This window comes from Mya arenaria, chromosome 16 (assembly GCF_026914265.1).
Source record: "Mya arenaria isolate MELC-2E11 chromosome 16, ASM2691426v1".
Classification (NCBI taxonomy): Eukaryota; Metazoa; Mollusca; class Bivalvia; order Myida; family Myidae; genus Mya; species Mya arenaria.
Genome location: NC_069137.1, coordinates 36,443,315 through 36,460,073, shown reverse-complemented (window position 1 = coordinate 36,460,073; position 16,759 = coordinate 36,443,315). Strand labels below are relative to the sequence as shown.

Sequence of the window (16,759 nt, the reverse complement as noted above, 5' to 3'; positions counted from 1 at the left end):
ATGCGGTTGAAATATGTCGTTCCACCAACATAATATATATATATATATATATATATATATATATATATATATATATATATATATATAATATATATAATATATATATATATATATATATATATAATATATATATATATATATATATATGTAATATCCTGATGAAGTATGTCGTTCCAAGCATATAAATTATATAAAATATCAAGTGGATATTTGTCTTTTCAAGCATAAAATAATATAATATCGTGTTATGATATGTCTTTCAAAGCATATAGTTTATGTATAATATCGCAATAAAATATGTCGTTCCAAGCATAGTATAAATATATCAAATCGTGTTGAAATATGTCGTTAAAATCATATAATTTATATGTAATATCCCGTTGTAATATGTCGTTCAAAGCATATAATACATATATAATATTGTGTTGAAATATTTCGTTCCAGACATAGTATATAATAATATCGTACTCTAATATGTCGTTTAAAGCATATAATTCATATGTATTATCCTTTTGTAATATGTCGTTCAAAGCATATACTTTATATGTAATATCCTGTTGTTATATGTCGTTTAAAGCATATAGTTTATGTATAAAATCGCGATGAAATATGTCGTACCAAGCATATAATATATATATAATATCGTGTTGAAACATGTCGTTTAAAGCATATAATTTATATTTAATATCCTGTTGTTATATATCGTTCAAAGCATATTATTTATATGTAATTTCCTGTTGTAATATGTCGTTCAAAGCATATAATTAATATGTAATATCCCGTTGCAAAATGTGTTCAAAGCATATAATTTATATGTAATATTGTTATGTATTATGTCGTTCAAAGCATATAGTTTATGTATGATATCGCGATGAAATTCGTCGTTTCAAGCATAGTATAAATATATATTATCGTGTTGTAATATGTCGTTTAAAGCATTTAATTAATATGTATAATCCTGTTGTAAAATGTCGTTCAAAGCATATACTTTATATTTAATATCCTGTTGTAATATGTCGTTCAAAGCTTATAGTTTATGTATAATATCGCTATGAAATATGTCGTTCCAAGCATAGTATGAATATATAATATCGTGTTGAAATATGTCGTTTAAAGCATATAATTTATATGTAATATCCTGTTGTAATATGTCGTTCCAAGTATAGAATTTTTATAAAAATATCGTAATGAAACATGTCGTTACAAACATATTATTTATATATAATATCGTGTTGAAATATGTCGTTCCAAGCATAGAATTTATATATGATATCGTTATGAAATATGTCATAACAAGCATATAACTTACATTTAATATCGTGTTAAAATATGTCATTCCAAGCATTAAATTAATAAATCATATATTGTTGCAAAATTTAGTTTCATAAATTATATATAATGGACGAATACTAGTATGCTATTCTGTGCCTTATTTCGGGTTATATACGTATAACCTACACGTATTGTTCTGTATTACTTATGTGTTATATAACAATATCACACCACATGTTTATGGACAATTTAATTGGAAACAAAATACTTTATTGGTCATGTTCCAGCCAGTCATACGTTTATTACTTAAAATTTTGTTTTAATTAGAAAGATTTATTTGAATAAATCTTTTACCATCTAAAAAGACGGAGAAAACGTAATACCACCTCTTGATTTCATTAAAAAAAATCATTGTCAAACGTTCGTTACTTTCGATATTTAAACAAGAAATGACGCTATGAACATACTACAAATTAAGATGTTATCTCACCTGGTGTGACGACACAATTCAAAAAAAGCAAAATTCATTAAAAGTTTATTGTTTATGTTGTGTTTCGTACTGGGTATCATATCAGTATTCACGAATTAATACGATCGGATATTGGCCAAATATTAACGCAGGTGACTCATGAACTTGCCGATGTTTTAGCAATACAACTTTCAAAAAGAAGCATGTATACTTATTGAGCGCAGCATAATGAGATAACATCGTATGTATCTAGCCCACTTTTTAACAAATGGGAAATTTACGAAAACAAGTAAAAAAGGTTGAGCCTTATAAATTTCGACATCATGAATTTCTGTCACTAACTCCGTCATAAAAGATTGATAGATGAAGTATAATATTGGATGTTAATCAGCCACAAATAGGTTTATGGCGGTATGCGTTCATAGTGATAGCAGAGTAATCAAATAGCATGTATTATGTTAAAGTGTATTTGGAAGTATGTTTTAACATTAAAACTTGAAGTCAGAGAAGCTAGGCGAAAGCGTTTCATTTTCAAAAAGACGTCCAAGTATTTAATAAGTATATGATGGTTGAAATCATTTTTTTTTTAATAACAATGCCCGCCCCTTTTAAACTTTCATTTTTTCGTACCGATCTATTTTGTCATTAAAATGTCTATAGTTATTGTTCTAATGTTTTCTTCTTTGTTTGTTTATCTGATATTTTAATTTAGCTGAGATAAGTTGTTATTGAAACACATTGTGAATGAAGTTAAACTTTATTGCATCTAAGATTGTGCCGATTTTTTTTTCTTTGTCATGTTTATCTCACGAGGAATTGTTTTTTATGCATGACATCCACAGTGACGTTGAACAATGACGTCACGTAAAGATGTTTAACAATGATTAAAACCGTTAATGAATACTCCCAAACTGAAATCCATTCTAAAAAAAACCTAACAATACCATCTTCATTGATTAATGATAAGTTAACAGGACATTATATTATTTGTCATCCGGTGTCATCCTCAGTCCTAGAAAGAAAGGAGTGTTACATTAACAATGGGACCAATGGTCACAGACGTAAACATGAATATTTAAAAATGCCTATTCTGATATGTAATTATTTGTAAATAAAAATTAAGTTTTTTTCCAAACTTCTTCTTTTAAGCGATGGTTATTGGCGCATCATGTTCTTGACAACTTATGACAATTTGTTTACTTATGTTTCCATAGCAACCACATATTTCGTCCAGACCTTTTTTGACTGCATTTACAATCCGTGTTTAAAACAATCCAATGGATTAACAATACAAAACATGAATCAACATTATTTTGTTTATTGTTGCAATATGAAAACATTGCAATGGAATCCTGTGTTTAAATACACTCTTCAATGCTACTTTATTGATGCCTTTTCACGATAGTTGCGTTGATACTGTGCGTTGAACATGAAGATCATTTTTCAAATTATCTTAAAAATGCTGTTACATATTCAAATTCAGTCTGATGTTGTTTGAGGCTAAGAATTTTGAGCAAAATGTTTGGCTTAGTGGTCTCCTGAGTGCACATTAATGAAGATTTCGCAGTTTTATTTAATTATTACAATTGTCTTCGAGGAAATTTCAATCCATAATTAGACTGTTTTCCCTCAACTCTGGCTTTTGCTTCGTATAAACTCTAATTGTTTTTCATGAATTACATGTGATCGTTTTTGTCGTATTTGGAAAGGCGATCGGGTACTTTTCGGAAATTCTCGTGAAAAGGTGGGCAATATTACTTTACCCCCCCCCCAAAAAAAAAAAAATACTTTGTGGTTGCATTATTTTTTAAATCTGTTCATCGGAATAGAGTCATGTGCTGAATATTTACTGAACGCTACTTTGTTAATGCCTTTTAACGAAATTGTGCCATGTTTGTGATATTTGAATCCCGATACCTTTTATGACTTTAAACACGAAAACAACTTTAAATATAGCCATACGCAGCGTATCCGAGGTAAAGTAAATTGCCTTTGATCCGTTCAATATAACAAACTGTCAATGGCAGCTACGGAAACAAATAAAATAATTGGTCAAATTATTTCGATCATCGTTAAACTCGTAAACACTTGAATTCAACATGTATCTACATATATAATGCAATCTTTATTTTTTTTTTTAATTACTTACATGGTCAAAACCCTCATGATGGACCTTAAGACAACGTTGTTGTTTAGATTAATGATTCCATACTGAGGTGCTAAGACCTAATCTGGAATTAATGAAACGATATATGTGTAAGACACATTAATATTTTCAGAGACGAGAACCTGTACATCCAGCCAGTTCCGCTGCTCTTCCGGGCAATGCATTCCCAATAGTTGGGCATGTAATGGCAACAAGGAATGTCGAGATGATAGTGATGAGGAAAACTGTGGTAAGTCAAAGTTTATCTTTTTATAGATAATAGTGCTTACCCCGATCATGATCCTCCGAATAATTAATCGATAATTTGACTTTTCAAAAAAAACGTTCTCAGTCAGCGTTATCGAGACATATTTGAAACAAAAAATTCTGCATTGAAAAGTGTGGCCATTTTATGAATACTAGCATAATATTTGTTATTAGTTGTCTACAAAGGAAAAAAAATAAGGGCAAAGAAGATGTTCATGTTGAAGGTGGATTAGATAGGAACTATAAAGAGACAGTGTATTAGTTCATGTTGGAGGTAGACTAGAAATGTAATATTTACAGACAATGGATGTTGGCATGTTGAAAATGAACTAGATAGAGAATATTAAGAGACACTTGAGAGATGTGTTTGTGCTGATGTCGAACTAGATAGGGACTTTTAGGAAACCGGTGCCTTTTTGTGTTGAAGTTGGACTAAACCGGGACTATTAAGAGACATTGGATGTTTATGTTATGCATTTATTTATTGACATTGAGTTTATTTGAAGATATATCGGTGTTCTACGAATGTTTCGGCTAGGGTTTAGTTTATATTTCAATGTAGCTTAACAAGTTTAGTATAATACGTGAATGTTAGTATTTGGATATAATTCAAATTACATGTCCGAAAGCTTAGTATGCAGAGTGTCTGATGCAAATGTACAATGTCACTATGTTACTTATACATCATACGGTACTAAAATTTAATGATGAAAATTGAATTAATGTTTTATTGTTTAATGTTAATGGATCTTTGGGTACTTATTATCAAATGATGACAATCTACGGGAGCTTTGTACCGAATAACTGTAAACTAACTTTAAGAGACCATAAGCTATGATTCATTAAATGTAACATGATTGTCACTTTGAAAAAAAAATGAATTAAAAATGAATATGTGTATTTAGACACAATTTTTATGTTCATTATTTACTTAATTTCAGATAATTAAACGCTGAAAACTAACGCACATGACACAGAATTAAACATGGCGTTTTACGTTAATTTCAAATGAATATGGCAATATGCCCATGCATACACAGGCAGTTAACAATTTATTTGATAGTTCATAGTAAATGGTCATCATATATATATTTATGTTAACAATTATAAGTTAATATTTACACCTCAACTTCCATTCCTTAAATGAACTGCCTTTCGGCAATTGCGTTCATCAATCAATGAACGCAACATCTTCGGATATGTTCGGATCGTAATTCATTGCATAACAATATACATGAAAGCTATTGATCTTGTTATTGGTTGTATTGTGTCTGCAGGTCCCGTTAAATATAGATCAACATTTTTAAAAGTGTAAGTTTATTATATTTTAAATATATTGGTACCAGAAGTGTTTCAATTTTACGTTTAAAAGTGATTTCAAGTGGTTGATTTTTTCCCGCGTCATTGTGACGTCATTTGAAAAAAAATGTTTCCGGTTATAGTCGGGTCGTTCTGTTGACAAAATGGGTAAGAACGGATTACTGAAAGGTTTTCTTAAATGAAATGAAGTATTTTTTAACAATTCTTGAAAGAAATAATGAACTATTGGTGTAAATATAAGGAATGAATTGCGGATTAATATATAAACGCAATTGGGTTGGTCAAAGTACGCGTGGAGTCATTCGGACTACACACACATTGACGAACCCAATTGCGTTCATACACCGATAATGACATCAACCCCGCAATTCATTCATTAAATAATTCAATACTATAGATCAAAGGAAGCGTGTGGAGAGTATAACTATATGTTCAAGATATTTTCCCAAACATATTTGTATACAAACTATAGTATGCCCCAACGAAACAAGTTCACGTTGTTGATGTTCGCTTACTATTAATAACCACAATATATTCGTATCGTAACCTGATGACAAGTACTGATAAGAGGGCAATGAAATATTGAAAGGTACGCATGAGTGTTGAGTGCACATTATCAGTCAGAAATGGACATACTTGGCCTTAACTTACAGTGTAGAGTTAGCCTCTGAGATTTAGGCATATTTTGTGAAACCAATTTCTAGATGTGTTTTGAACCATGTAACAATATTTGCACAACATTGATATACATTTTTAAATACCTGTCATACCATTTCTTGCGACTTCATTTGAAAAGTGTTATTTTTTTCAAATTCAGCTATAGTCTCACTTTTAAGAGCTTAACTCCTTATTAATAGGTATCCGAAATGCTTATTGATGCAGACTTTGCAGTGTTTTGTCAGATGTTATTATTGTTTCCGACAAAATCCCCAATTCTCCTCCTTATCTGGATTGAGAAATCATAATGGAATCCTGTTCTAAAAATGTACTGAAAGCTATATTTACTTTTTTGTATTGAAGATTTTTCCGTTTTATTTTCGTTTTTTTTTTCTTGTTTTCGAATTCAAACATTCAGACCATTGTTTTTAACTTCATTTTATATGTGTTGTTATATCTTCAACTTTAGTTTGATTTTAATTGAGGTTAACTGTTTAAGCAAACTGTCTTGTTATTTTGTCTCTTAAATGCACATTAAAGCTGATTTCGAGTTATTTTTTATTGTCTACGACGAGATTCCCGTTTGTGAGTGTCTGTTTTTTCTCATCTCAGGTTTTTTTTACAGTGAATTGTGTTGCTGATCAGCGCGCCGCTCCTTGCCATTTTCTGATTAACATAAGTTGCTGTCATGTAATAGTATCATGCGTTTCTTTGTGAAGAATGACGTCAACTTTTCGAAATTAAAAGTGATCAATCATAATAACTTTGCCTCAAAATGATTTGACCCGGGAAATTTAACGTAAACATAAGATGAAAAACCTCAATCAACATGCATGAATAACTATCCGTTGCATTTTTAGAGGGCGTCGGTAATGTGTATCCGTCTATTGAAAACACTGAATTAAACACTTAATTTAGAGATTTTTTTTTAATTCACTTATTGGTTATACAACGATATATTAACAAGCAGAATATTTTTCTAATGTGACGTCTAATAAAATATTTATACACAAAGAATACGTTGAAGTGGGACAGCCCTCGTATGTACGTGTAAGAAACTAAAGCAACGCGAATACATGCAGGGTGTATGGTCGTATTTAGGTGTAAGAACCTAAAGCAATGTGATTACATGCAGCTTTTATGGTCGTATGTTCGCGTAAGAAACCTAAGCAATGCGATAACACGCAGGTTCTATGGTCCTATATACGCGTAAGAAACCTAAGCAATTGGTATTTGAAACCTTTGCTCAAAACTTCTTTGGGCATAAATTTATATGGTGTTTATTGTAAATCCCACAATGAACACGAATTATCTTTGTCTTGCAATCATTTGTCATATGGCCTTCTTTTAAACATTTGTAACATGACCCTTTTTAAACCTGTCTTCTTTCGTCAGTGGTTTTAAATTTACTGCATTCGTAATTCCTATTATTATATTCTTAGCAATATTTGCATTTATTTTCGTACACTTTAGTTTGATTTGCTCCTGCTAGAATGTTTCTACAGAACTTGATGCTTTGTTCTCGTATTTTACAAAATTCGACCATGAATAGCTCTCTGGAGTGTATCCCTTAAACATACGTCTGTCACGCTCTTTATGTCCTGAAACGATCATGCCAGCCTTTTCATTAGCAATAATGAATTCATGTTATTTATTTCAAAGACTCTCCACAATAAACGCTTGCACCCTTTTGTAATTCTTAATGCCTCAAACATTTGGCGGGAGTTAGGATGTATTATTGGCACAAATTATGTATTGATTCACATTTTCACAAAGCACTTCCAAACTTCGAAGAACTTTCTGTGGTATCCATGAATTGCCTCAAACTATCAACTCTTAATGTTGCTGGAGATATACTAATAATTTCTTTGTAATGCATATTGATTACTTCTTGTTTGTTTCCGAATCTCTTCTATAGTATGTTTTTCATTGTTATGTTCACTACACCCAAACGAGTCCAAAAAGCTGTCCATTTGAGTTTATTTCCGTTGAGGTATATATCCAACTTCATATTTTAAAGACTGTAATGTACTTATATATATATTTGAGTTTTAAAGTATGCATTCTAATAGTATATACCATTAGTAAACATATAATATTAATAAGTATCAGTATATGCCAGAAAAAGAACTTGATAAAAACAAATTCAGTTATCAGGGATACTCAATTTACAGGTATAAATCTAACTTCTAAACAGTTACTATAAAAACAACCAAAGGTTAGGATATCGAAAGTTATTGTATTAAAGAAAGGAATGTATGTAAGTCAAATCTCCGGCATGACCATGGGTTCTGAAAAATTTAGAAATTTGAATATTTTATTTTATGGTATAATAACATCATTGACAATTTTCTAATTTTGATTAAAAAATAATAAATCAATCAGAGCGTTTAAAATGACCTAGATATTGGTAGTCTTAACACATTTGCATTGAGCTACGAAGTGGAAAAGGAACCTTAAGCATCATTTTCTCGACAACTTATGACCAGTTGTTTACCTATGCTTCCATAGCAACAATATATTTCGTCAAACTTACTCTGACTGCGTTCACAATCCATGTTTAAAACAATCCAATGGTTTCAAAATACAAAACATGAATCATCATTATTTTCTTTATATGTTGAAATATGAAAACAATCGTCGAGCCGTATACTATTGAGAGTGTTTTATAAGTTAAAATACCACTACTATAAAATAATGGGACGGTTGCTACCGTTTAACGTTTAAATGTCAACCTTATGATGATGGGCACATTGATTTAAATAATTAAAATGTCTACAAACATGTGTTATGATACTGTTTTCTTACACATGCAAATATTACACATATACATAAAAAAACTGCAACACCTGAAATATTTGTGACAAATTGTGTTAGAAACACTGCAGATCACAAGTGTATCCATTGAGCCTTTAGAGCAGCCAATATTTTAAAGTGTACAACGATGACCCTTGCAACGTTGTTAACTTTAACAAAGTTTAAACAATCGGCCCAATGTGTCTCAAATAATAAATGATAAGGAATAAACAAAGTAATATTTCCTACCTTATTTAAGATATTTTCCTGTGGATCTTAAGTATCTAACACCGATAGCAACTGATTCGTGGGAAAATAAGAACAGCTCAAGATGTGTGTACCTTAAACGATCAAAACGTTAATAATTAAAACTATAGTATATAATTACAACAATATTAATTGTTATATTTCTCTGAGACAATATGTTTGACCTACACGTATTTTACAATTCTACGACTATGAACGTTCATAAAGTGCCCAACAATTGTTATATATTGTAACACTTATGGTACACGTGTTTTAAACATCATATACCTTGAATATGAACACATTTAGTTATATGATTATAAATACTTTTATAATCGCTACATGTTAATAAATAGAGGAAGTTTGCTTATTTCAGAGTAACATAGTATTTAATTTCACAAGTGTCATAGAAAAACATATTTTCCGTTTTTCTATAATCAAGAGTGAAATTAAATACTATGTTACTCTGAAATGAACAAATTTTCTGTTTCTTTTATGCTTATTTTAGGAGTTTTATTAGTCTTTTAATATATTTCTTAATTACCCACTTTTTGAAAAGGGTGTTATTTACGCCGCTACCCGTGGGGCGCACCTCACGCAAAATTATAGCTGTCAACCTTTCTATTTCCGGTTTGTTGAGAAATAGTTTTTTGCTATTCATTCTAATAGTTTATTTTTTCGCTCGTTTTTTAGTTCAAAACTTTTACGAACGGTAATGAATAAAATTTTATAAGTACGCATATGTTGCTTATTTCCGAATTTTTGTTAGTTTTTTAATATATTTCTTAATTACCCACTTTTTTGAAAAGGTGTTATTTACGCCGCTACCCGTGGGGCGCCCCTCACGCAAAATTATAGCTGTCAACCTTTCTATTTCCGATTTGATGAGAAATAGTTTTTTGCTATTCATTCTAATAGTTTATTATTCGCTCGTTTTTTAGTTCAAAGCTTTTATGAACAGTAATCAATAAATTTTTATAAGTGCACATATGTTCCAAAAAATAACGAAAACACATTTATTTTAGGTGGGGCATGAATACATAACCAAATTACTAAGCCGCTATTTAATGAATGAAAATTTGGATGGTCAAATGTTTTAGCAAAACAAATGCGGATACTCATTAGATTTTAATCTTTCTTCTTAGTTTAAGACTGCATGTGTTTTATAGTAAATGAATATTAAGTCATCTTACTGTCAGAGATCAGTCTGTTTCGCTTGTAAACTGGTTTGTTTCCCAGTAAAAAGTGAATGCCCCGCTAGTTTGTTGACAAATTTTATGGAGTGGGTGGGGTAAAAATTATTGGATTAACTGTAAATTGTTGTGTGAATTTTCCGGAATGCACATTTTACGAATTACAACGGCAAACAGTTCAAAATACATTTGAACGATGATATAAAATTCTATTATGTAACAGCTGTTTTCGTCTGTAATTTGTTTGGTATGAAAGCAAATGTTCGAACATTCAGCTTCAAGATCAAGTAAATGTTCAACAAACGGGATTAACAGGTAATAAGTTGTAAGTTGTTAATTTCCAAATATATATTTATTTAAATTCATGAAACATTTCTTTAATTTTTAAACATTTTGTTTGCCAACATTTACTGTGTTTAAAATGAAGTGTTCTGTTTTTATCAAGGCAAGTAATTACAAAGGAATTTAAAAGCAGTTCTGAAAGTTGATATTTTCACTCCTTATTTTGCAGTAAGTATATAAAATGGATATGTTCACTGTTGTTATTTCACTGTTAAATCCCCATATTTCACCGAAAAGCATGAAAGAAAACAGAGTCATGAATTCACATACATGCACGTGTAAATTTCAAGACATATTTTTTTGCACGTTTTCATATACAGTAAGATGAAATTTGAAAAAAAATCTTTTCACAATAATAATTCAGCAGGGACGTATTGCTCGTTATTTCAAAATCAGACAGGAATATATTTAATTATCCGTTCTACTGCGTATGTGTTGCTGTTTTTGTTCTTTTTAAATTAACTTAACAATGTAAATAGCATGTACTATGTGAGTGAAATTGAGGACAAAATATTGATCAGTTTATCTGGCCGCAATCAACCCAGTGACAGTGATTTGTCACATTCATCTAATTAAAAGCATTTAACGCGTAAACAGTATAGTTCAACATTTTATCTACAGACTAGTATTACATTCAAATTTAAGTATGAAACCAAGACTAATACCTTTTAATAGTGTAATTGTCAGTGAAAAGTTAAGACAATATCATTTTGGCCATGAATAATTAAGAATAATAATGCTAACACCACAATTAGAATTACTAAATGTTACATATGAATGAGAGGCAATTATAAGTTTAGACACCTGTGCATTTATCAGATAAAAGAAATATTAGAAGTGTTCATGTTAAAAGGTTGAAAAAATAAGGAATATTTAAAGACGAGGGATTATTTTTTGAAGGTGAGCCAAACAGGGAATATTTAAACTAGTGGATGAGTTCATGTTTTAATTTTGTCTAAATGGGGAATATTTAGAGAAAATAAATGGGTTCATGTTAATAAGTGAACTAAAAGGGGAATAGTAAGAAACGGTGGATGTGTTCATGTTTAAAGGTGTACTAGGTTTGGAATAACAAGAGACAGTGGACGTGGTCATGTTAAAAGTTGGCGAACTAAGGAATATATAGAGACAGTAGATGTTTTCATTTTGAAAATGGACTAAATAGAGAATAGTAAGTGCCGATGGATGCGTTCATTTTAAAATGTGAGATGGATAGGAGATACAAGGAGACATAATATGTATTCATGTTGAAGGTGGTTTAAATCAGAACTATCCAGAGATATAGAAAGAGTATATACAGTAGATTTAATCGTGTTGAAGGTGGGTGAACACGGAAAAATAAAAGACAGCGGACCTGATCATGTTAAAAGGTTGGCTGGGTAGGGAATATAAAGGTATAGTAGATATGTTCATGTTGAAGGTGGACTAAATAGGGAATGCAAATAGGCATAGTATGTTTTGATGTTAAACAATGGGCTAAATCAAGAATACAAGAGGCAGTGGGTGTGTTCATGTTTCTGTGGGGCTAGATAGGGAATATGAATAGACTGAGGATTCGTTTATTTTGAAAGGTGAACCACATATGCAAAATTAAGAGATGTTGAAGTCGAACTAGATAGGGACTTTTTAGAAACAATTGATGTGTTTGTGTTGGACTAGATAGGGAATATTTCCAGACATGGGATGTTGTATTTATGTAAGCATTCAGTTATTAATATTGTGTGTATTTGAAGATATTTCGGTGGTCTACGAACGTCTTGGCTAGGGATTTATATATATTTCAATGTAGCATAGCAATTTTAGTAACATACGCGAATGTTTATAGTTACAGTTCAAATTGCATGTCCGAAAGGTGAGAATGCAGTGTTTCTGATTTCATTGTACAACGTCAGTGCAATACGTAAACATCATATGGTACTAATGTTTAATTATGATAAGTTAGAATAATGTTTTTGATTTTTTTGGTGCTTTTTATCAACTGATGTCAATCTACGGCAGCATTGTACCAAAAATCTGTAAACATACTCTAAGTGACCATTAGCTATGATATATCATAAGTAAGATGAGACTCACTTTAAAAAAAACAAAATGAATATGTGTATTTAGATTTATTTTAATGTTTATTATGTGCAAGGAAGGCCTGAGGAGAGTATAACTACAGGTTAAATATTTACTTGTAATCATATTTCTATACAATCATTAGAATTCATATTACCCTAGTCCTTTGTTGAGATAAAACTTGACGTTCATATTGTATTACACGCAAGGAGTTATGCCGTCGTTGTTTATTTCAATATTGCGCTCCGATTGTACAAGCGCGACCTCATTTAACCAATAATATACGACGTTTCAAAATTGAGCTATTCTTTTATAATAACGTTTGTTGACAGTTACACTTCTTTAAGAACAAATTCTCAATTGTAGAAGTTACTGTTAATTTCTAATAGCAATGAATAATAGCACACTGTTGTATCATCAATGAATATTTCTATATGAATGAAATAGGGTTATTAGTACTGCGTTTTGATCCGGGAGGTTGTATTCGACTCGAGTGGATTTTTGCAGAATCGCATTTTATGAGGCGCAAGCTGAGTGAAATCAAAATTTGCAAAAGTCCACGAGAATACCATTTAAATATATACATTACTGGTTTGATCACTTAAATGACATGTTTTCATAATAAATATCATTTTAACGACGCGCTATTTTGTTTTATCATGTCATTTTAACATCGCGCAACGATACTTGTTATGACGTGACGTCACAACAGTGGAATACGGCCGAACTGCACTGGAGTGGAATACGGACTACCGTATTTGCGATATGTTTGTGGATCTATGATGGTAATATAATAAATGTAATATAAGTATTTATCGCTTTTTTGCGTTTATGCTGAGTGTATGAAAGCAGAAGTGCAAGAGCGCGAATGACCAAGAACCGCTAAACGCATGAAAAAAATGCGATCAATCTTAAGTATACCCCAACGAAACAAAATCACGTTGTTGATTTTCGTTAGATATTGATAACCTTAATATATATTTGTATCGTAACCTGATGAGAAGATTAAGAGAGAAATGTGAACGAAATATTGAAAGGTACGCATGAGTATTGAGTGCACATTTTCAGTCAGAAATGGAAATAACATGGCATTAACATACAGTGTGGAGTTAGCCCCTGAGATTTAGGCATATTTTACTAAACAGTTTACTAGATGACTTTTGAACCATGTAACAATATTTGCACACAAATGCATTTTTAAATACCTGTCATACCATTTCTTGCGACTTCAATTGAAAAGTGTCGTTTTCTTTCAAATTCAGCTGAAGTTTCACGTTTAAAAACTTAACTTCTTATTAAGGTATCAGAAATACTTCGCAGTGTTCTGCCAGATGTTGTTATTGTGTCCGACGAAATCCCCAATTCTCCTCCATATCTGGATTGAGAAATTGCAATGGAATTCTTTTCTAAAAATGTAGTGAAAGTTATATTTACTTTTTTGCATTGAAGATTTTTCCGGTTTATTTTCGTTTTGTTTTTTTCTTGTTTTCGACTTCGAACATTCAGACCATTGTTTTTAACTTCATTTTATATGTGTTGTTTATATCTTAGACTTTAGTTTGATTTTAATCAAGGTTAACTGTTTAAGAAATATGCCTTGTTAATTTGTCTCGTAAATGCACATTACAGCAGATTTCGAGTTATTTTTTATCGACTACGACGAGATTCCCATTTGTGTGTGTCTGTTTTTTCTCAGCTCAGGGATTTTTACAGTGAACTGTATTGCTGATCAGCGCGCCGCTCCTTGCAGTTTTTTGATTAACATAAGTTTTTGTCATGTTTTAGTAGCATGCGTTTCATTGTGAAGAATGACGTCATCTGTTCGAAATTCAAAGTTATCACGTCATAATAACTTTGCCTCAAAATGATTTGACGTTTACCCGGGAAATTTAACGTAAACATACGATGAAACACTTCAATCAACAAGCATGAATAACTATCCGTTGCATTTTTAGGGGGCTTCGGTAACGTGTATCCGTCTATTGAAAACAATGAATTAAACACTTAATTTATTTTTTTAATTATCGTCTTGGTTACACAAAGATATATTAACCAGCAGAATATTTTTCTAATGTGACTTCTAATAAAATATTTATACACAAACAATACGTTTCAGTGGGACAGCCCTCGTATGTATGTGTAAGAAACTAAAGCAACGCGAATACATGCAGGGTTTATGGTCGTATGTACGCGTAAGAAACTAAACAATGTGATTACACGCAGCTTATATGTTTGCGTAAGAAACTTAAGCAATGCGAATACACGCAGGTTCTATGATCCTAAGTACGCGTAAGAAACCTTAGCAATGCGATTACACGCATGTTCTATGGTCCTATGTACGCGTAAGAAACCTTAGCAATGCGATAACACGCAGGTTCTATGATCCTATGTACGCGTAAGGAACCTAAGCAATGCGATAACACGCAGGTTCTGTGATCCTATGTACGCTTAAGGAACTACAGCAATGCGAATACACGCAGTTTCTATGATCCTATGTACTCGTAAGAAACTTAAGAAATGGGAATACACGCTGTTTCTATGATCCTATGTACGAGTAAGAAACCTAAGCAATGCGATAACACGCAGGTTCTATGATCCTATGTACGCGTAAGAAACCTAAGCAATGCGATAACACGCAGGTTCTATGATCCTATGTACGCGTAAGAAACCTTAGCAATTCGATTACACGCAGGTTCTATGATCCTATGTACGCGTAAGAAACCTAAGCAATGCGATAACACGCAGGTTCTATGATCCTATGTACGCGTAAGAAATCTGAGCAATGTGATTACACGCAGATTCTATGATCCTATGTACGCGTAAGAAACCTAAGCAATGCGATAACACGCATGTTCTATGATCCTATGTACGCGTAAGAAACCTAAGCAATGTGATTACACGCAGATTCTATGATCCTATGTACGCGTAAGAAACCTAAGCATTGCGATAACACGCAGGTTCTATGATCCTATGTACGCGTAAGAAACCTTAGCAACGTGATTACACGCAGATTCTATGATCCTTTGTACGCGTAAGAAACCTTAGCAATGCGATTACACGCTGGTTCTATGATCCTATGTACGCGTAAGAAACCTAAGCAATGCGATAACACGCAGGTTCTATGATCCTATGTACGCATAATAAACCTTAGCAATGCGATTACACGCAGGTTCTATGATCCTATGTACGCGAAAGGAACTAAAGCAATACGATAACACGCAGGTTCTATGATCCTATGTACACGTAAGAAACCTAAGCAATGCGATAACACGCATGTTCTATGGTCGTATGTACGTGTAAGAAATTGAAGCAATGCGATTACACGCAGGTTATATGGTCGTATGTACGTGTAAGAAACTGAAGCAATGGGATTACACGCGTTGTACGTGTAAAAAACTGAAGCAATGCGATAACACGCAGGTTTATTGTTTGTCATTAAAATGTATATAGTCATTGGCTTATTGTTTTCTTCTTTGTTTGTTCATCTGATATTTTTATTTAGAAGAAATATGTTGTTATTGAAAAACGTTACGCATTTAGATTGAATGTATTGTATTTAAGTTTGTGCCGTATTTTTTTTTCCTTTCTTTCGAATGCATATCTTACGAGGAAAAATGTTGAACAAAGATTAAAACCGTTAAATAATACTTCCAAAACTGAAAACGATTCTTAAAAACTAACAATCTTCATTGTTTAACGATAAGTTAACAGGCCTTAATATGTGTACCGGTGTCACCCTCAGTCCTGGAAAGAAAGGATTGTTACATTAAAAATGCGACCAATGGTCACAGACGTAAACATTAAATCAGTGATGTATAATTTGCATAGTAGCATGTTAAAGAATATGAACAATGAACAATGATTTGTTGTAAAAAGTCCCATGTATTCGATAAAATCCTGACTTCTAGGCAACAGTTTCTTATTTATAAATATGACATATATGCGGTTGAAATATGTCGTTCCAAGAACATTATTTATATGTAATATCGTGAT

The 16,759-nt window shown here is 31.7% G+C and overlaps 1 protein-coding gene across 4 annotated transcripts in view; it reads left to right on the top strand.

Annotated features, from left to right (window-relative positions):
• The window catches only part of LOC128222502 (low-density lipoprotein receptor-related protein 2-like), a 588,217-nt gene that overhangs the window by 272,565 nt on the left and 298,893 nt on the right, over positions 1-16,759 (top strand). For 3 of the 4 annotated variants that reach the window (XM_052931539.1, XM_052931540.1, XM_052931538.1), the window contains exon 10: positions 4,021-4,137. The exons of the other annotated variant lie outside the window; for it this stretch is intronic. In XM_052931539.1, coding sequence (XP_052787499.1) covers positions 4,021-4,137 — 117 coding nt within the window. The remainder of the gene's footprint in view (positions 1-4,020; positions 4,138-16,759) is intronic. 4 annotated transcript variants of the gene reach the window in all.